The sequence below is a fragment of the Poecilia reticulata genome, chromosome 1 (genome assembly GCF_904066995.2).
Source record: "Poecilia reticulata chromosome 1, P_reticulata-male-v2, whole genome shotgun sequence".
NCBI classification, from domain to species: Eukaryota; Metazoa; Chordata; class Actinopteri; order Cyprinodontiformes; family Poeciliidae; genus Poecilia; species Poecilia reticulata.
In genome coordinates this window covers 81,128-103,551 of record NC_088830.1, presented here as the reverse complement: position 1 = coordinate 103,551, position 22,424 = coordinate 81,128, and the positions used below count along the sequence as shown (strand labels likewise).

The following is a 22,424-nucleotide window of genomic DNA, read 5'->3' as shown; positions in this document are numbered from 1 at the left end:
CATTTACCCAAATAAATTAGAATATATAAAGTACACAAAAAACAGCACCTGTTAGGGACGGGGAACCATCGTGTGATGCGACTGTTTGTGTCTTTCATGGCCTCCAACCATTTCAGTGCATGATGGTCAGTCTCAAGGGTGAATTCTCGCCCCAGCAGATAATATCTGAGAGAGTCTATCGTCCATTTGATAGCCAGACACTCCAGTTCCACCGCCGAATATCTGGTCTCTCGCGGAAACAACTTCCTACTAATGTAGGCGACTGGTTTCTTCTCCGCCTCTTCTCCCTGCAAAAGAACCCCACCAATTCCCCTGGCAGATGCATCAGTCTGTACTGAGAAGTTTGGGCTCTGAAGTACAGGTTCTTGACACAGTGCCTGCTTCAAATCCTGGAAGGCCCTCTCTTGTGCTTCTCCCCACACAATTTTTGTCTTTGATGTCCCAGTGAGGTCAGAAAGAGGGGCTGCTCTAGCAGAAAAGTTCCTGATAAATCGACGATACCAACCTACCAGGCCCAAAAAGGACCTGACTTGTCTTCTGGTTGTTGGTCTCTCTGTCGCTTTGATTGCCTCCATCTTGCCTTTCACTGGCTTTATGACTCCTCCACCCAGGATGTGACCTAAATATTGGAGTTTCTTCTTTGCCAATACACATTTCTTGGGATGAATAGTCAGGCCAGCTTGCTTGATGGTCTGTAGCACCCGTCTCAGATGAATTGGGTGTTCTTGCCATGAGTTGCTGTAAATGACAATATCGTCAAGGTAAGCTGCAGTAAATGATTCCATACCTGACAGTACCTTATTCATCAGTCTTTGAAACGTGGCGGGTGCACCATGAAGTCCAAAAGGCACCTTTGTAAACTGCTATAATCCCTGCGGGGTCCTGAAGGCAGTGAGAGGCTTAGCAGCATCTGTTAGAGGGACCTGCCAATATCCCTTGCAAAGATCTAAAGTGCTTATATATTTAGCCTGGCCAACACATTCAATGAGGTCATCCAACCTTGGTAATGGGTAAGCATCAAAGTCTGATTGAGCATTTACCTTTCTAAAGTCAATGCAAAAACAGATATGCCCATCTTTTTTGATCACCAAAACCACCGGGTTGCTCCATTCGCTGGTGGATGGTTCAATCACGCCCAGCTTCAACATGACCTCAATTTCCTCCTTTGACACAGGAGACATCTTCTCTGGGATACGATACATTTTCTGTCGAATGGGAACACTGGTCTTCAGACGAATATCGTGTTCCACCAAGTTTGTTGACCCTGGTTGTTCTTTGAAAAGATCTGAAGGAATAATGGCCTCCAAGTCCTGTTGCTGGGTGAGAGTGAGATGAGAGAGGTCAAGTGAAATAACAGTCTTTTACAGATTACAACTCACCCTTATCATCATCTTCCTCTTGCACAGCACGCACAAAACACTGCTGACTAAGAGGCGGAGCCCGGAATTTCCACTCCTTAAGCAGATTGATATGAAAGGTTTGCTTTGAATCCCTTCTCTCAGGCATCTCAATCTCATAGGTGGTAGCACTTAGCTTCTCAACAGTATATGGCCCCTGCCATTTTGCTAAAAGTTTATTGTCAGATGTTCCAACATCTGACAATAGTAAAAGAACCTTCTGATCTGGTTTGAAGGATCTGCATCTGGCCGTTTTGTCATACCAGGTCTGTTGCTGCTGTTGAACCTTCTCTAGGTGCTTTCTGACGAGGTTGGTTGTCTCCTCCATCTTCTGTCTCATATTTAGAACGTAGTTGATGACATTGCTTGACTGATCCTTCTTGCCAACCCAGGACTCTTGAAGAACATCCAGAGGGCCCCTCAACTACCTGCCATAAAGAAGTTCAAATGGCGAAAAGCCAGTGGACGCCTGCGGAACTTCCCAAACAGAAGATAGGGTAACCACTTATCCCAGTCTTTGCCATTGACAGAGATAAACTTCTTCAGCATACTCTTTAATGTCCTGTTGTACCTTTCTACCAGCCCATCAGTCTGTGGGTGGTAGGGGGTGGTCCTGAATACCCTTTATGCCCAACAATCTGTAGACCTGCTTAAGATTGTTTGACAAAAAGTTAGTACCCTGGTCAGTAAGTACTTCTGATGGAATCCCCACCCTAGAGAACAACTGGAGTAAAGCATAGGCTATCTGTTTAGCTGTTATGTGCCTAAGGGGGAAAGCCTCTGGATAGTGAGTGCTATAGTCGCATACAACCAGAATAAACCGATTTCCTGCTTGAGTCCGCTCCAGTGGTCCCAATGTCCATACCTATTCTGCTGAAAGGAACATCAATAATAGGTAATGACTGCATTGGGTACTTTGGGACATTCTTTCCCCTTGACAGCTGACACACTGCACATGATTGGCAGTACTCTTTTACGTGATTATAAATACCTGGCCAATAAAACCTGGCATAAATCCTGCCATAGGTCTTTTTAAAACCCAAATGTCCTGCCCAGGGTGCCCCATAACCCAAATTTAGCACCTGTTCCCTTAGACTTTGTGGAACCTCAAGTTTCTCAGATCCTGTTTTTCCCTCATGGAGGTAAAGCAACCCATCTCTAAGGATATAATCCCCCCATCAGGCTGTTTACCAATTTCTCCCACAGTGATAGGAGTTGCTTGATCAAAAAGACCCTTCAGCGATTCATCAGACTGTTGTAATCTCTTGAAGTCAACTTGTGAGCCCACAATGTCCCCATCAAGATTTGGCAATCCCAAAAATGTTTGTCTAACTGTGCCTGCCATTTTCTGAAGCCGCCTTTGTTGTTTGCTTTTCCTCACTTTAACCACACTTTCAGAAGGAATATCAAAATTAAAGAAGGGCAGTTCTTGCAGAGAATTCAGGTCAATAGTAGTCTCAGGGTTTATTTGCTGGCCTGTCTCCGCAGTCTCAGGCATAGGTTCAGAATCATCACCCTCAGCTAATTGTTTAGCTTGTGTTTGTGATCGGGTTACAACATACACCAGCTTACAGGCCTGAATCAGTTCTGGCAAGACTGAAATACCCTGACCCAAAATAACTTTATGGGCAAGACCTTCCACTACACCTACACTTGAGATAAGTTTGGTTTGCCACTTCTAGATAGACTGCAGCAGTGGGGTAAGTTTTATGATCACCATGCACACAGGAAATATCAAGGCCTGGGCCCTGTAGATAGCATTGATTTTTCAAAATAGAAGGGTGGACTAAGGTCTGTGCACTTCCTGTATCTAAAAGAGCAATGGCTGGCTTTCCATTTACTCTAACCTCCATAACTTGTTTCTTACCCTGAAATTGGTCTTCTGCAGACAATGACCTTGGTACAGTGCAAAAATATGCTGATTTGGCTTTTCTCAATGGATATTCTGGTTTTATATGACCCTCTTAACCACAGAAATAGCAGACAACAGATTTTATTTCTGACTTAGGCTTAGATGAGAACATTTTCCCCCTTTGCTTCTCTACCTCTGCCATCTGACCTGGACCACCACCCAAACCAAACCCCATAGACTTGCTTTTAAAGGATTGGCTTCCACAAAGATTAGAGGGGTGGAGGCATTCACATTTCCAGAAAGAAAGAACAAACATTTGTAACTGTAAAAAATGTCTACAGTTACAATTAACTCAAACAAAACTAGAAACACAAACAATCTGGGCCCTAACAAAATCCAAAATCCATCTCTCCTCCCTCTCAGACAATAGATTTTTCCCAATGAGGCTGATTGAAAACACCAGGTCCTTGTCAGCACTACTCATGGGCGCGCTTCCATGGCAACACATGACCAGGTGACCTCAAAGAGATGAGAAGATGATTAAAACAAGTAAATAAATCAAGTTACTTCCCCAAATACAATACATTTACCCAAATAAATTAGAATATATAAAGTACACAAAAACAGCACCTGTTAGGCAGGGGGCAAATCCCTCACACAGGGAGAGAACTAAAACATGCAGGATGCCGGCCCTCCAGGTCCCACTTTGGGCACCACTGACCTAGAATATCTTAATGAGAGATAAGCAGTCTGCTTTCCCTCTCAGTGTATTTCAAAATGTTCCACAATAAGGAGCCCCGCGCAGCTGCTGTTACAATATTTGAGTCTATTTGATCCACAAAAATTGTCACAATTTTAAAGGCTTGCTTTCTTTGGTTCAATAATGATAATTAGCACAATAATCACCCCTCATGAATTTAACATCCAACAGTCCATATCCAGTATGCAAGTAGGTTGCTTAAATTTTTTCTATTAGATTACTGAAATGTCTCCCCATGAGCAACAGTCAAAAGCAACATGCAAAATATACATGAAGCAATCCAGACGTCTCAAAAATGCTACATAGTTGCATTTTATTCAAGCTGCAGTATATAACTTTAATAAAAAATATGTTTTTCCAAATTTGTTAAAGCCGTCATCATGTTGTAGCAGTTTGTTATGAGACAGATAATCTGTGAAAACAATCAATCTCCTCCGTCTCCTTCCTGAATTACTATTACTGGTTAAAGTAATGCACCGTTCTGACCAAAACAACTAATCAGAACTAGTAGGACACTCTTAGCGCCATCAATTAGCCTCATTCACTCACTACTAAATGTGCTAATGGTGGAGAAACAACTTATCATTGCAAGAAACCGTTTATCTGCCATCATTGGTAGCTATGCTAACTAAACTGAGCATTCAGTTTGAATCTGCACAGCTCTGTGCTATGCTAGCTACAGCACGGCACAAATCGAGGGGGAGGAAGGATGAGCAGCACCACATGAGATTGTGATTGACAGCAATAAAACTCTCCTGCCACTGACTGGTTGTTTCTAGCACTGGGAGAAGGCAGAGGAAATAGATTTTTCACAGATGACAGTCTTAACAAATATGTGAAAAAATATATTTATATAAAAGTTACATACTGCAGCTTTAATTTCACTCAGGAGCGGACAGATCAGGAGGGACGTGTTTTAGAGCTGCTGCTGATTGACTCATCTGTTGTTAAGTGGTAAAAGGTACAAGGGACAAGTAAATATATGAATATGTTGGTATTTCTTTCCTTAATTCATCAAATACTAGAAAAGGAGGCAAACAGTAGTCTGTAGCTAAGCTAATTATGCTAAATGGTTGATAATCTCACAGTCTACTCACCTCTCGAGAAGAAAAACTGGGTTATAAATTGACACTCTTGCCTTTTTCTCTCTCTCCCTCTCTTTTTTTTTGAAAACCGCCTTTATAACTTTTCTTAGCAGCATAGTAACTGCCACAATCGTTCGTGCCTTCCACTGACTGCTGCTAACAGCGTCACTGTTTAGCGCTCCAAGCAGGAACGAACCATTTAACCCAGATAGGGGGTTCAGGGCAAATGTGGATGTGTGTTTTTGTTCTGGGAGTGGGAACATTACATTTTTGCTTCTAAAAACAATCTTTGAAAGTACAATAGGATTAAATAAATGATTGGTATTGTCGTGAAAACTGGTATGAGAATGTGAGATCTGTCCAGGTGCACGCAGAAAACGGAATAAAGGCCTGAGAAATAACAGTAAATCTTGTATATTAATTTAATGATGATTAAGAGTAACAAGTATAAAATAATAATACACATGTCAAAGAAGGAATGTCTGTAATGTATAATCAAAATATATGTTCTGTATTTTTGATCAGTTAATGTTATAATGCATTATGGAAATTTAGGTTTGTACTTTTGAGTTAACAGTAACATCTTGATTGTTGTATAATCATTGATTATTAAAGATTAGAGATAATGAGTGAGAAAGAAACATACTGAAGTAATAAGTTGATAAAGTAACACATTGATTATGTTTTGTGATGAAAGAAAGACTTAAGAATGGAGAAACAGAATAAACTGTGTTGCGATGAGTACACTGAGCAGGACGAGGGTGCGGCAGAAACAGATGGCCAGGGGAAAATTGATTATGAATTACAGATGGCCAGTGGGAAAAAGGGAAGTACCGGAAAGTTGCTGTAATGAGGTATAAGTGAGTTATAGGGGAGTTGGGGAAGGTTGGGACTTTCCACACGCAGTGGGACGGTTCTAAAGTCACGCAGGGGGACGGTTCTGAAGTCACGCAGCCCTGCCCCGTAGACCGCCCTGGGTTGAGAGGGCATAAAAAGTTGACGACAGGGGAGGAAAGGGGTACTTCGTCCGCGGCGCAGAAGAGGAGCCAACAAGAGGACGCAGGCTAAAGACCAGCAGAGGACCACACCCCGGGACCAAGGGAAGCTCCAAGACTTCACGCCGCCAAGAAGGGACGAGTTCCACCAGCCACCGACCCTGGTTCCTGATCCGACCAACTCCTCTGCCTCTACCCAACGCTCTCCACTCTACTGCAGCCGACTTGGAGAAGAGATGGAGGTCATTCTTTCTTTTGAAATCCTCCACCTGCACTTCTGTAAGTCCCTCAGTATCATGTGGGAGCTCTCAAACACAAAAACACACACTCAATCAACTCACCACGCTCAAGCACCAGCTGTGGCAGTCTGTTGATGGTATCCATAGCAACTGTCCTCTTCTGGTCCCGGTCCTTTTCATCCAGGTGACTGAGAAGGGACGATATGAAGGGATAATTAAAGCTGGTCCCTCTGTTGCTGACGGCCAGCTGCGGTTGAAGCTGCTGCAGCTGATGATCATGATAGTGATGCTGCTGATGATGGAGATGATAAACTTGATGAAGGTGTGATAAGTCATTGGGGGCATGGCCTGAGTGCCGGTTGGCGAGTCCATTCATCTCCCCAACTCCGCTCCCTCGAGCCGACCCGGCCCCTTTCTGGCAGACGCAAGAGCAGCGGAGACGTAGGCGAGTCCAAGCGCTCCAGCGTAACAGCCGGCGCCATGCCTTCCGACCGAGGTGGGCCAGGTAGCGGATGATCTCCTCATAGCAACTCCCTGGCTGACTGTCGCTGGCCAGTGTGGAAGCTGATTGGTGGAGCTGCCGGGCGCGCTGCTCTGATTTCATTAAGGCATGTTCTCTCTGTTTTGTTTCAGAAAACTGGGTGGCGATGACAACCAGGCACAGGTTGATCATAAAGAAGGAGCCAACCTGCACAGTAAAAAAAACTGTGTTAATTTAACACCCACTAGGGCTCTAGTGATACAATAACCTCACAATATGATACGGTACACAATATTCTGCTCACTATACAATATATATCACGATATTCGGTAGACTCTCATTATGCAAATGATTGCACTTATTTTTTTCTTTTGGACATCCTGCGCTTGCATTTTGGACCTTGAGTCACAGAAAAACAAAAAAACAGATTTCGAAAATGTTTTCATTGTGAAACCCTCACAATGTTTCACAACATGAAATGTGAGAACAACAGGTCATATCTGCCTGTTGTCCAGTCTGGATGTATGGTTACTCTGCTGTTGGATCCTGTTGCTACCAGTAGCAGAGCCTTAGCCTTCTACTCAATCTCTGTGCTGCCAGGATTTTTGGACTTTGTTCTCATCATTAAAACAATCATTTTCTTCATTCAACTTGGGTCCTCGGCGTCTGCCTCACCACCTCAAACCGCATTTCATGACAGAAAGAGAGGGAAGACATGCAGAGCAAAGGTCATAAGGTCAGAATTGAACCTGCGTCAACCACGTCGAGGACTACAGTCTCCTCATATTTGCTGTGCTCTACCCCTGCACCACCTGGTTGGTACAGAATCTGTCCCTGATGAAGCTTGAGTCATGACATCAGATGTAGGATATGAAAGTGGCTGATGCAGGTTGGCTGCAGAACGCTCACCAATTGAAGCAATTAAATTAAGTTGGTTCTACTCTATTAATTTTTCAGAGTACAGGATCTTTGAAAAACAAAAATATGTTAAAGCATACATTTAAAATAATTTAAATAATTTAAATTCAAGCTGTATTTTAAGTGATAATGTCATTTTGGGTATATATATATATTTTTTAGTTTGGAACAACTTAAACATTTGAGTTTACTTTCTGTAGAATTAAGTAAAAGATTTGAATTATTTATTAGAAAAAATGAGATGGATAAACTTAATGAATTGAGTTGGTCAGGCATGGGATATAAAAATGGCATTGAACTCAATTGTTTCAAGTAAAGTCAAAGTAAAAAGATCCTTTAAGTTCGTTTAGATTTGTAAATTTTAAGTTAATTGAACACAAAAAAGCAAGTTGTCATCAAAAAATCCAAATTAGTTAAATTAGATTAATGTAAAAAAAAGAAAGAAAAGTCCATTAGATGGATGACTGCCAAAAACACTTTTTAGAGTGTAATTTGCAATGTTGGTTTTTTAAATACACACAAAGTAGAATGCACTCTGCAGCAGTTACAGAAAGGCATGGCTTAAGCAACAATTAACAATCCAATTAACACTTTCATTTAAAATTCAAATATGTCAGAAGCTACACTGACAGTGTGGTGTTAAAACAACACAAACACTTTTTATTTAACACTCCACCTAGGATATTATCACTGGTATTTTTACTGTGTGGCAAACACAGAAAACAAACATTTTGGACAAGTTTAACATTGTCAATGTGTTTGTGGTTTTCTTAGTACTTACAATGATGAGAAAAATGAAGTAGATGAAGTTATAGAAGGAGTGTGCATCCATTACATAGTACATTATGTCCACCCAGCCCTCCAGGGTAATTACCTGAAGTCAAAAGTAACAAGTTTAAGTTAAAGCATATAAAGATTTTTTTTTTTTTTTATATTTGTGAAATCTGTCATCATGTTCTGACAGTAAGAGACAAATTATGTATGAAAAGTTTGAATTCCTCCACCCCAAGATAGCATTGCTGTCTGAAGAAATGCACCACTCCAACTCCAACTTGTACCAAGCAAAACAACCAATCAGAGCAAGGCTACGGGTCTCAGTGCTGTCAATCAACAATGTGCTAATGGTGGAGAAACAACCTACAGGAAAACCGTTTATTTGTTGTCATCGGTGGCCATGCTAACTAGCCTGAGCATTCATACAATCTCTTCTAGGTGCAGCTAGCAGAGTTGAAGGGGGGGAAGGGAGATGGGGTTGTGAGCAGCGTAATACTGAGAGTGATTGACAGCACTAAGATCCCCCTCCTGACTCAAACGAGTTATTTCTAGATGGCACTGGGAACACTGGGAGATGGCAGAGAAGCCACATTTTTTTCTCAGACTGTCTGTCTTACTGTTATAGTGACAGTTTCAACAAATATCCAAAAAATATTTGTCTATAAAAGTTATATAGTGCAGCTTTAATAATAAATGACATTCAATTTCTGCAGATAGATTCTGCATAGATTTTACCTGAAATATAGCAATCCATGCATATCCAATATTATCAAAGTTAATAGCTCCTTTGTGGGGGTTTATTTCCCCTGCCTGGCACTGGTTGTAATATTGGTACCAGTTCACACATGACACTGGTCCGTCCACTGTCAGCCCTGTCTCTGAGTGGGCTTCCTCAGCCCCCAGTGAGCAGTAGGACCGACCCACACGACGACGAGGCACGTCAGAACAGCGAAGCATCCCGTTTTCCCTCTCTGTCGAGCAGATGAACGGATGGTTGTCTGTGCCTTCAGGCTGATAATAGGCATTCAAGAAGGTGATGTTGTATCTCCTGAAAAAATGGATATCATAACATTACCATATAAAACTTTTATATAACAAACTCTGCTACTATTTTTTTCAATCTTTCAAAATTGCTTTCATCTATAGCAACTTGTTCCAAGCTTTCAGAATAAGTTTTTCTATGGACTTTGGAAGCTGGTATTACACCCATTTTCTGATCATTCCTTTAAGCTGACTTTGACAGCAAAAGCCTGTAAATAATAGAAAAGTGACAAAGAGCACAATGCAATAACATGCAGCTCAATATTTTTCATTCGTGGGATTAATAGAGCCCTGCAAAAGTATTCACACAACTTTGAGTTTCATACTTATTTTCACAATGCAGCCACAAAAATGTATTTCGTTGGAATTTTATACGATAGACCAATACAATGTAATAATAATAATAATAATAATAATAATAATAATAATAATAATAATAATAATAATAATAGATTTTATTTATAATGCCCTTTATATCTTTAGATCTCAAAGGGTAGGAAACAAAAGCAAAACAGGCAATTCTAATGGATAAAAATAATTAATTAAATAAATAAGAGATTAAAACCAATATCTAAGAAAATGATCCAAACATTTTGCCAAATAGAAATGTCTTTTTTTAAAGCAGTCAGTGGATTGTGGCACCCTCAGTGTGTCAGGGAGGGTGCTCCATAGACATGGAGCGACATGGTCCTCAGGTTGGTTTTGGGGATGTGGAGAAGGTTTGAGTGGGTGGAGTGGAGTAAGCAAGTTGTGTTTTGTAGATTAAGTAGTTTTTTGATATAGGTTGGGGCATTTCCTGATGCATTGGTGTTTGAGGAGGGAAATCTTGAATTAAATTGTGGTGGAAATGGGAAGTCAATGGAGAGAGTGGAGGATGGAAGTAATATGGTCATGTTTGCACATTCTCATCAGGATCCCAGCTGCAGTTTTGGAGGTACTGAAGTCTCTGCAGGAACCCTCTTACTAGGAATCCCAATGAGACAAATGGAGACAAAAGCATGGACCAGTTTTAGAGAAGAGGTAGAGTATGCTAGTGAAGTGAAATGAAAATTTTGCATGATTCTTTGCATGATATTTTTTTCTTAAATTTATAATTCTGAAAGTGTGGCATGCATTCATACTCAGCTCTGCTGGGTCAATACTTTGTAGAGGGGCATTCAAAGGATTGTCCCATATTTAATTCCCTCTATTGTTATGATTCTGGCCCGTCTGCCTGCTCTGTTTTCTTCCTCAGCTCTGACCTCTGCAATCAAGTTAATCAGGTTCACTTGCATGCTGCTGCACTGCAGCACAATCAGGTTCATGTCATCCACCGTCTGCCTGCTCTCAGGTTTTTGAAAAACTTTATTGTGAGTAGATATCTGACGTTTCCTCCTTTGTCTGACCACGATCATGACCACGTTTTTGTCTCTTGGATTTCTTGCCTGGCTCACATCAGATACTACACTGGCTTCTGTTTTCTTGACACAACCCCGTTTCTGCCTCTCAACTTCTGCCTCCTGCATTAGATTGCCTTCACGTGCCTGACCTGTTTCTGTGCCCTGACTCCTGATTCTTGTCTGACCCTCAGATAAGTTTACCTTCTTCTACCTCCCTGGTTCATCCCTTGCCTTGGCCTCTTGACCTCCAAGTTCTGATTTCCCCTGGGTTTATGACCTGCTGCCAAACCATTGTGCTACCAGTGTTGATGCTCTGGATCAATCTCCACCATCTTGCTGAGATGTTCTGTTCTCAACAACCAACACCTCTAGAGATGACGTCTCCCCCCTGCCTTCTCACTGCAACCTTGTTGGGGAACCAAGAGTGTCTCAGTTTCCCACAGCATTTTGAGAAAGTTAGTGGCTTTCCTTATTGAGCTTTTGACACCAAGAGTACAAGCCACTAACTTGTTTCTCTGTCCTCAGTGGTTCCCGGTCCGGCTGCTGGTGGTCTCCTCTCCCATACTCTTTTTCTCAATAAATCATTTGGTTTTCTATTGTGTCTGGCTCAAATTTTGGGTCCTCTGTTCTGAGCACTACATCTATATACTTTGACCAGCTTCCCTATCCACACTAAAGGATAAGAACAGGAGATGCTATGCTCAAAGAGATGTGCAGTCCTAGCTAAAAGTTTAGTTTTATTCTCATCTCACCAGAGTATCTTCTTCCATTCTTCTAGCTGTGACCTCTACATGACTTGTAAAAAACTAGACTTCTTTTGTCTTTCAGCTATGGATAAAAAAAATAAAATTTTTGTTCTATTATCTTACATGCTTATCCCTAATGGGGTCACCAGGGGTGCTAGTTCCTATCTCTAGCGGTCAACAGGTAAGAGAAGGGGTACATTTTAATTCTGTTTTTGTTCCTAGGAATACTTTAAAATGTACTATTTCATTTTCACTTCACATTTATGCACTCTGAAAAAAGGTGGTCCAACTTTTAAAAAGTAGTTAATTTGTTACAAGTAATCAGATTAGGGCTATCCAAATAAATATATCACATTTTATGTTAAGTTTGACAAACATAATTGGATTATATGTGACAAATTAACTACTTTTTTAAAATTGGAGCTTCATTCTATTTCTTCAGTGCCCTACTTTTTGTTTTATTTAAAAAAACACACAATACAATGTTGTAACATGCCAAAATGTGGAAAAAGTTTAACTCATTTGTATCCTAAAAGTCCACCATCAATTTAGATGTTTGGATGCATCCATTTAATGTTAGTTTCTAATGGAATACCAAAAGTATAGCAGCACACAAAAGATTACCGTAAGAATGATGAGTACCATCCCAAAAACACCATCCCTACTGTGAATCTTGGGGGTGGAAGCATCATGCTTTGGGAGTGTTTTTCTGCTCATGGGACAGGATGACTGCACTGTATTAAGGAGAGGATGACCGGGGATGTGAGAAAGTGAGAAAGTTTGTTTAACAATACTATTTTTAAAAACTTGACTTCATCTATTCTGCAGATTGAGCAAGATTTTACATTGATGTTTGGGGAAGCCATCTCTGCAAAGTTCCTGGAGAAGTGGCCCACTGTCCACTTCTCCAGAAAGACAAGCAGAAAGTCATCAAACAAAGCTGTGGTCTCACACAGTCTGACGACCTTGAGTACCTTCTTCACAATAGTGAAGGCTCAACAGAAGTGGAAAATGGTAAGTTGGACTGGATTATAAAGAAAGTGTTTAATGTAACAGAATTTTAAATAAATTGGTTCATTATACATTAAGTGCAACACTTCCACTTGCCGTCACTTTTTGGTAAACTTTATTCTGGAAGTGTTGACACAGTTGCAAATAAGAACTTTTGGTAGCTTATGTTTAGTTGACTTTTTCTTCCAGGATGGGACAGTGACACGTCATCCATTTTGATCCTTGTGCACCTCATGTCACTGTCACTTCATGTTGCAAAAACCCTGTCATTAAAGCATCCAAGTCATATTGCTTTCAGTTGGCATACATTTGACTGACCATTGGACCAGGTAAAATGATGCCTTTAAATGGGGCCGTGAGACTATTCAATTACCAAGATATTAAGTGTTAAATAGGCCAAACTTCATGAAAATACAAACAACTAATTAAATTTTGTTGTTTATATAGAAGTTGGTTGTGAAATGCCAGTTTTTCATAAGACCTATAAACCTGAGTGAAGTTGGCCCCCCCACCTTCTTCAAATCAGACAAAATGGGTGTCAAACGTTTGTGCTGGTTTGTGCAGCTATCATTTTAAAGATATATAGAAATGTTTCCAGAGGTCATCCAAGGTCAACCAGCCCCCCCACCTTCTTCAAATCAGACAAAATGGGTGTCAATCAACTCGGCTACGTTTGTGCTGGTTTGTGCAGAATTCTTTTTTGTGTGGGCTGCTTTGACTTTGAAGATATTTTAAAAAAAGTTTCTAGAGGTAATCAGAGGTCAATGATCACCTGTTCATGGGGAAACTGGGAATTTCATTTAAATTATAAGTTGCTAACCTATGAACATGAATAATTTAATTTTAACCTGGAAGAAATTCAATTCAAACTAGCTCTTATTTAGAATGAACAGGTAGGTACAACCATAGACATAATATAAGAATAGATGCCTCATGATTTAGGGCGGCCATCTTGGAGCGGTCCACCGCTCCACTCAGCGCTATATGTTTAGCAGGCACAATAATAGATCAGCGCATGTAATCGATCATAACACGCTGTTTTGTTGCTGAAGACCTTATTCAAACATCTATCAAAGCTACATTTATAAACAATTGTATTTTTTACGTATTTTTTTATTTCCATTGGTACATAGTTCAGCATATTTAAATATGCTTAGTGGGGAAAACAATAGAATAGGAATAGAATATTCTGATATTGATGTATGATGAGCATATTACAAACCACACAGCCGTTCATAATTTATTTAATAAATTATTTAGTAATAGTATATATGTATATAAAAATATATGTAATGTAAATAAATAATGATTAATACTAAATAATATATATTAGATCAATGTTTATATGCATATAAAAACTTGTATATATCTATATATATACATCTAAACATGTACAGTCTAATATTCGTCCAGCCGATGAGTTCTAGCTTCAGAGAGATTCAGCAGCTGAGATCGAGTCCAAAATCCGATGTGAGATTCGTCCGTGCTGCAGTGAATCTGTCTCTCTTTATAGATTCTCCCTCTTCTTTCTCACATCGTGTCTTTATGAAACCTTCAAAACAAAAACGGAAGATTTTGGATGTATCTTATGTTTGATAGAGTGAAAGAATTACAATACTCTTTACCACCTGTGTAAACTTTGCTGGTGAATGTTATAACACATAATATTAGTTTTATGATATGTTACATTTTTTAATTTGTAATATAGGCTCTTGTGTCAGATAATCTTAGTAAATGTTAGAGAATAATTAATTTTTTTAGATTTACAGAATCTCAGTTATCCTTCATACCGGCTGAACCCGTATTACACCAAGCTCTGTAGCTAATATTAGCTGGTATCTCGCCGGTGGACATAAATACAGTAAAATAATATTCTAATCACAATATATACACAATAATATGTCCATCTTACTTGTGAAATGTTGTCTGTGGAGCCTCACATCAATAGTCCATCGATCAGAACAACAATATCCATCAGTGCTGAGGCATCTTCTGCTGTTTTAGTTGAGCAAAGTAGGAGGACGACCTCTCCAAGATGGCCACCGTATTTCCTGCACCAGAGCAGCCAATGCGGGGTCTACTCTTATATTATGTCTGTGGGTACAACACCTCCCAAAGCTATCTCGGTGACCTGTATTGTAGCTTCTGATCACTAGAGGGTGCTATTAGACGAACTGTACATTTGAAAAACAAAAAAATAAGAATAAAACCAAACATGTGCTTGGCATCTACTCACCCATTTTGAGCTCAATGTTATGATCAAGAGCAATCATCAACACTTCTTTTTAATAGTTCATAACAGTGCATCAAGGTAGGTTTGTCCACTTGGATCTGCAGTATGCAAGGCTCATAAAAGAAATGTATTTTTACATATTTTCCAAAACTGTAGCTATTTTAGTACAGTATAAGACATCTCATCTGTGCAAAAAATAATAACAATCTGGCTTCTCCTCCAACTTCTGCTATTGTAGTCTGCAGAAATGCACCCCTCAACAACCATTCGGAGCCAGGAGATTGTGTCAAGGCTGTGTTAATGGCGGAAAAACAATGTACTGTTCTAGGAAAACAGTTTAACTGCAGTCATCACTGGCTATGCTAAATAGCCAGAACTGACAAGCAATGCTGTTGGGACAAAGTTATAACATAGGAAAGAGCAAAGGGAAGAATGACAGCAGTTTTCATAAATGACAGCGTGAACACAGTCGTGTGCAGACATTTTGGATGTCAAAAGAGTGCAAGGGTCAACTGTACATTACATGTGAAAAGGAACCAGACATGCAGTGCCCAATGGTGCTTCGGTGTGTGATGGCAAACATGGACGAATCCCTTCACACAGGGTTTTCAAAGAGACCATTATCTGGAAGACTGCGTGCAGAAGTAAAAAAAGAACTTTGTGAAGGTAGACTGCAGCCACATGTGTGGAGAGCATCACAGGCAGAAAAACTGATGGACTTTGGAGACCCTGAGCCAAGTCATCTACCAAATTTAGCAACTTTACGAAAAGCAAAACAAGAACAACATGAATCTGAAATGACTCATGAAAACCCAATATTGTCACTACAGGCAATAAAATGTAGTTGTCCTCACAGTGGAAGTATTGGTGACATTGGATTAGACAAATTCTTCTGTCACTACTTGAGTCCTACCCAAATGATAATGTACCAGACAGAGAAACACCCTATTGTTGCTTTTGATGCAACTGGCTCAGTTGTAAAAAAGCTTGTCAGGCCGAACGGCTTGTCTGGACATATCTTCCTGTATCAAGGAGTTTTAACAGGAAGCGACAACTCCCACATACCTGTGGTTCAAATGCTGTCAGAGCGACATGATGTCCAGGCAATCACAAGATGGTTGTTAGAATGGATTCGTGCTGGAGCACCAGTCCCAAAAGAGGCAATTTCAGATTTTTCTTTAGCTTTACTTGGTGCTTTGGTTAAGGCTTTCACACATCTGTCTGATTTGAAGAGCTATGTAAATGAGTGCTTCGGAGTTCTGCTTCAAAACAAATGCAGCAAACTGCCACCATGTTTCATCCGAGTGGATGTGGCGCACCTGATCAAAATGATTTCCCAGTTGGATTGTTTGAGGAAAAAACCTCATCGGGTGAAAGACTTCTATGTGCGTTCAGAGGCACATAGTCGCAATCTTTGGAGGAAGCAAAGGTCCTAATACGCAGCATTGCCACTGTGGCATTAAGTGAGACAGAAGGTAATGACATTCATGGTAATCCCGTCATGTCAGAAGTGTGCAAATCAAACCTTAAAAGCAAAATCGCAGATGACACTATGCCCATTTCCAGTGAAGAGGAAGCAGAAGAGGTTAGAGTGGATCGATGCACACAAATAAATACTGAGTTGAGGAGGTGGGTGACAGATATTTGTGAGGAGAGTAAGTGCCACGCTGATGTCAATGGTGATCACGCCCAGTGGCGCAAAAAGTGGGTATGCAGGGTATGCAACACATAGGGGCGCAGCACCAGAGGGGGCGCCAAAACCCCGTCTGGAGGGGGCGGGATGTTTTCCCATACACTTCAGCGCGCCTCACGCTCCTTCACCTCGCGCACATAACGAGGTAAATGTAGCGAGTTTTACCCTTCACGTATCGTCGCCTCGGGGGGGAGGGTGCGTCGGTCCTTTACCCTGACGTTCCTTCCCTGGGCGGGGGGGGTGGCTCCAATCTATGTTTTCGCATCCACCTGAATAATGTGTAGTTGCGCCACTGATTGAGACAATATGCACTATCTACCTGAGCTTGTACCACACCTTATAAGATTGAGAGGATACCTACCTTTCTGGACTGGAGTAATGGTTCCCCTGTTTCACAGCGAAAAGCTCACTGTAACTTCAGCTAATGTTGAAGCTGAGTTCAAGAACATTAAACATGGCTTGTTCAAGCATGAAAATCTTCCTATTAGGGTTGATAAATTCATTTCACACCATCTTGGCTTCATTGAGGGAAACATGAGGATCAGTTCTGCCAAAAAAAAATAAATAAAGCAGAGGATGCCAGGAAAGAAGAGACTGTGAAGCTTCAGAATCCAATCAAAAGTTTTGAGGAACAAGAAATGGATGAAAACTGCTCTCAGGAACCCAACACAGAAGAAACAGCAGCATTGGAAAACTGGAGAGGCCTTGCAGTCCCACCAAAGAAGAGGAAGTTTACATCATACCTCTCCCCTTGTCCCGAATGGCTACATTCTGATCCAGCTGTAAAAATGAACAAAGTTAAGCTGGGGCTTTTAAAAAATGGAAATAATCAACAACCAATCAGAGTCAACAAGGAACGATACTGCGTCACCAACACCTGTGCCTTTGATGCAGTCTGTCAAAGTCTGTGCCTCGCTTTCTGTGACAGTGTTTCTGCTCAGAATGAGCTAAAAGGTACAGAGAAAAATAAAATGTTCCAGTTTGTGAAAGAGATGCTTCAAAGGGTGTCACTCCACATACCTATTATTTGAGAGCTGAGATTCTGAGCTCAATATTCAGCCCTGTTCAGTTGAAGTCTGGTGTTCATCATGTTGATGCACAGTGTAATGTGTCCACAGTTATTCAAAATATAATGACAGAAAATCCAAGTATTCACTTCAGAAGACAGTGCTCCTCTCAGTACTGTACACTTTACATTCCAAATACAAGGAAAGTACCTTTCATTTCCATTGACTTGTCCGTCCTGTCATCTTCTGGCATAGCTCAGCTTCAGTCTGCTGTTGAACAAGGGCTCCACCTTGCAGCATCTCCATGCCTAAGACCAATCCAAAGTCCTGATAGATGCCCAGCAGTATGTAAAACAGACATGTCAGGAAAATGGGGACTGTTTGTCACAGTCACAGAGTGCGAGAACTTGTCTGGATTGAATCAGACCTTGGACAATTCTGGGCCACAACTATGGAGCAAAGTGTCACCAAACCCAAGCAGTTTTTCCTCAATGAATTTCCATCAACCCTTCAACTTCAAGAACAGAGATTCACACTGAAAGCCATCATAGCATTTCAGGAGGGTCCAACACCTGAAACAATTGTGCATTATGTGGCATTTTGTAAGAGGTCCCTGGGCACCTGGGAAATGTACGATGACCTCAGAAAAGAAGTAATGACACCATCTGAAAAAACCAGCATATGCCCTCACGCTGTGCTCTATACAAAAGACTAATGGTGAGCCTTCCTATTTTTGTTACCAGCATGTTAACGTTTTTGTCCAATTGAATGCATAGTTTATTTTAAAAATTGTTCAACTCAAATTTATGTTTAGTAATCTTTCATATTAAATAAATTAGCCATATGTTGCTCGGAACATAAAACTAACATGGCAGGGTGTTAATGTTAGTTTATAAAGGTCTTTCAACATGGATAACACCAAAAATACCATTTATTGTACCAGAAGGGCAACTTTCAGCACCTGGTGACATGAAACATAAAGGTTGAATGCAGTGTTCTTTAAACAAATTAATCTTTTATTGAAGAAGGTTGTTGAATATTCTGTGCTATGAATTGTAAAGCCAGATAATCAAGATAAATAAAAGTCATTTCCAAACAATTGTGATCATGAGTTGGTTATAATGAAATAAGTGAAGCTTCTCTCATTTAAGGTTTCTGTAATATTTTCAAAGTAAAACCAGCTCAATGTTGCTTGACATCAAAGAGTTTAAATTTAAATGTTTATCTTCAAAGCCATAGCAAACCAGCACAAAAATAGTCAGGTTGATTTACACCCTTTTTGCCTGATTTGAAGAAGGTGTATGTGTGTGTGGGGGGGTTGAGCTCTGATGACCTCTAGAAACTTTTTTTTTATATCTTCAAAGCCAAAGCAGCCCACACAAAGATTTTTGCTGCACAAACCAGCACAAATTTAGCCGAGTTGATTGACACCCATTTTGTCTGATTTGAAGAAGGTGGGGGCGCTAGTTGACCTTGGATGACCTCTAGAAACATTTCTTTGTATCTTTAAAATGATAGCAGCACAAATGAAAATTTTTGCTGCACAAACCAGCACAAACGTAGCACAAAAGTTTGACACCAATTTTGTTTGATTTCATAAAAGTGGGGGGACTGGTTGACCTTTTGACTTTTACCTTTTCATTAATATCTTCAAAGCCAAAGCAGCACAAACGAAGATTTTTGCTGCACAAACCAGCACAAACGCAGCCGAGTTGATTGACACCCATTTGTCTTATTTGAAGAAAGTGGGGGGGCTGGTTGACCTTGGATGACCTCTAGAAACATTTCTTTGTATCTTTAAAATGATAGCAGCACAAATGAAAATTTTTGCTGCACAAACCAGCACAAACGTAGCACAAAAGTTTGACACCAATTTTGTTTGATTTCATAAAAGTAGGGGGGCTGGTTGACCTTTTGACTTTTACCTTTTCATTAATATCTTCAAAGCCAAAGCAGCACAATGAAAATTTTTGCTGCACAAACCAGCACAAAACGCAGCCGAGTTGATTGACACCCATTTGACACCCATCTGATTTGAAGAAGGTGGGGGGGCTGGTTGACCTTGGATGACCTCTAGAAACATTTCTTTATATCTTTAAAATGATAGCAGCACAAACAAAAAAAATTGCTGCACAAACGTAGCACAAAGGTTGACACCAATTTTGTTTGATTTCATAAAAGTGGGGGGGCTGGTTGACCGTTTGTGCTGCTATCATTTTAAACTTTAGCCTATATCTTTAAAATGATGGCAGCACAAACGAAAATTTTTGCTGCACAAACCAGCACAAACGTAGCACAAACGTTTGACACCAATTTTGTCTGATTTGAAGAAGGTGGGGGGGGCCAACTTCACTCAGGTGACCTATAACGTTGCTGTGAAAGATGAGAGGTTACTGTTTGTTACATTTGCGCTGCAGTGTGTCTGAATGAGCATTTAAGTGCTTTTCAAGTTTTGTGTTCAAGAGGTGGACCTCTTGTTATGAAAAGAGCTTTTCTGTTCCAAAGCTCATCATTCACAGAGGTCATGCAGTCATGGATGATAGATAATTATATTATTCCATGTTGTTTTCTATGAACAATAATAAGGACTTAAAATACTGATTTCTGATCTATGTATTCTCTTACAAACTTAGCAGTGTATAATAGCTGTAAATATAATTGCATAGAAGTAATGAAGTAATGTTAAATTTAGTTCTATTTTGAATAATTCAGTGCTAATAGCTTTTTAGTGCTTTTTAGTGTAGCACTTTATGGAATAACATTCAATTAAATTAGGAGTAAAATTTTGGACTTTTCAGAGCACAATTTGACATTATTTGGAATAAAATTTGATTCTATTTAGTGTAAAATTCCCTTCTACTCAGACTAAAAGTTATCTCTACTTAGGATAAAATGCAATTCTGTTTAGAGTAAATTATATCCTACTTGAAGTGAAAATATGGTAGAGCGACTAATCAATGCGATGAGAATTTACTCAAAGTTGTTTAAAAGATAAAAGTTTTTGCATTAAATAAAGTTGATTTTACTCTGTAATTTCAACTCTTCCATGACAGTAAATTTTACTCTATTTAGACTGGGACCAAATGTCTTTTTTAGGGTGAAATTTTCCTCAAATTTAGTAAAATTTACTCCGCGAATTTTATTATGTATCCCATTCACAATTCCAATAAAATTCAATTCTATAAACTTGGTTTTGTCTCAATCTAGTGATAATTTGTTAATATCAAACCACTTTTTTAATTTACAAAACTCTGAATCACCTTCTTATTACCATGTCAATACCATCAAAGTCAGTTGACCTTTTATTATTACATTTATTTACTATATCAATATTTTCTTTTCCTTCCATTACAGTGAGCACCATCTGCAATCTGGATTCCTACTTATTAATGCATCATTTAGTGTTTCAGTTACTGTGGGCTCTGTAATTTCTTTGGCCAATTTAGACTCATCCATCCATTTTCCAACACCTTTATCCCTAGTGGGGTCTGGAGGGGTGCTAGTGCCTATGTCTAGTGGCCAATGGGCAAGAGGTGGGGTCACCCTGGACAGGTTTCCAGTTCATCACATGGCACAATTTAGACCACACTTACAAAATATTTATGAAAATTAGGAGCTATTTATTCTACGTTGTCAAGGTTGTCATCATTATTTGTAAAATGTTGAGGAAAAACTAGTGTGCCTGGAGGTTTTCCTAATAACACTGTTTAATATATTCCAGATCCATTTTTTTCAGATACAGAAACTTTTGTTTCTGGAAAAATGCTATTTTTTCCAGATACAAAATTTACATTTTGATGAGTGCCATCATCAAGATCAAATATGTTGGTCAATGTCCCATTTATTATTTTTCTGAATGTATCCCTGGATAAAATGGGCATATATAATTTTGCACTTTATTATGTTGTTGTAAATAAAGTCCTTTTATCATATTCACTCCATTCTGCAAATGATTCTGCATGTGGATCCGAAAAAGACCCAGAAACATGACAATGCTGTTGATCAGGGTTGTGACAGTGTGTGGCAGGAGGGTGAACTGTGGTTGCTGTTTTAGCCTGACCTGTTATTATTCCTAAATTAAATAGCAGTTTTTGAGTTTTGATCCTGCATTATGGCCTTATGAAACCTGACAAAACTTGATTATATAAGGATTGAATTCTTCTCCATTAAGTTGGCGTTGATGTGGGTTCCTTAAGGCTCTGGATGTTGTAGGGTCGTGTTGGCTGACGCGACTATGCAACATTGCATGGACATCGGGGGCAGTTCCCCTGGATTGGCAGACTGGGGTGGTGGTCCCCCTGTTCAAAAAGGGGGACCGGAGGGTGTGCTCCAATTACAGGGGGGTCACACTCTTAAGCCTCCCTGGTAAGGTCTATTCAGGGGTCCTGGAGAGGAGGGTCCGTCGGATAGTCGAACCTCGGATTCAGGAAGAACAGTGTGGTTTTCGTCCTGGTCATGGAACACTGGACCAGCTCTACACCCTCAGCAGGGTCCTGGAGGGTGCATGGGAGTTCGCCCAACTGGTCTACATGTGTTTTGTGGACTTGGAGAAGGCATTCGACCGTGTCCCTAGGGGAGCCATGTGGGGGGTTCTCCGGGAGTATGGGGTACCAGGCCCTTTGATACGGGCTGTCATGTCCCTGTATGACCGGTGTCAGAGTCTGGTCCGCATTGCTGGCAGTAAGTCGGGCTCGTTTCCAGTGAGAGTTGGACTCCGCCAAGGCTGCCCTTTGTCACCGATTCTGTTCATTACTTTTATGGACAGAATTTCTAGGCGCAGCCGAGGTGTTGAGGGGATCCGTTTTGATGGCCT

The 22,424-nt window shown here is 40.3% G+C and overlaps 1 protein-coding gene and 1 long non-coding RNA gene across 4 annotated transcripts in view; one reads left to right on the top strand and one right to left on the bottom strand.

Moving 5' to 3' along the window:
• The window catches only part of LOC103463029 (voltage-dependent T-type calcium channel subunit alpha-1H-like), a 235,023-nt gene that overhangs the window by 147,930 nt on the left and 64,669 nt on the right, over positions 1-22,424 (bottom strand). For all 3 annotated transcript variants that reach the window (XR_014085974.1, XM_081603359.1, XM_081603078.1), the window contains exons 7-9: positions 9,237-9,549; positions 8,509-8,601; positions 6,431-7,016 (exon numbers count right to left, since the gene is read on the bottom strand). Coding sequence is in view for 2 of the 3 variants with exons in the window: in XM_081603359.1 (XP_081459485.1) it covers positions 6,431-7,016; positions 8,509-8,601; positions 9,237-9,549 (992 nt within the window). In the remaining variant the exon portion in view is untranslated. The remainder of the gene's footprint in view (positions 1-6,430; positions 7,017-8,508; positions 8,602-9,236; positions 9,550-22,424) is intronic.
• Positions 10,065-12,391, top strand: LOC145551213 (uncharacterized). The gene is made up of 3 exons (XR_014087167.1): positions 10,065-10,891; positions 11,113-11,376; positions 11,447-12,391. It is a non-coding gene; the product is annotated as an uncharacterized LOC145551213 (long non-coding RNA).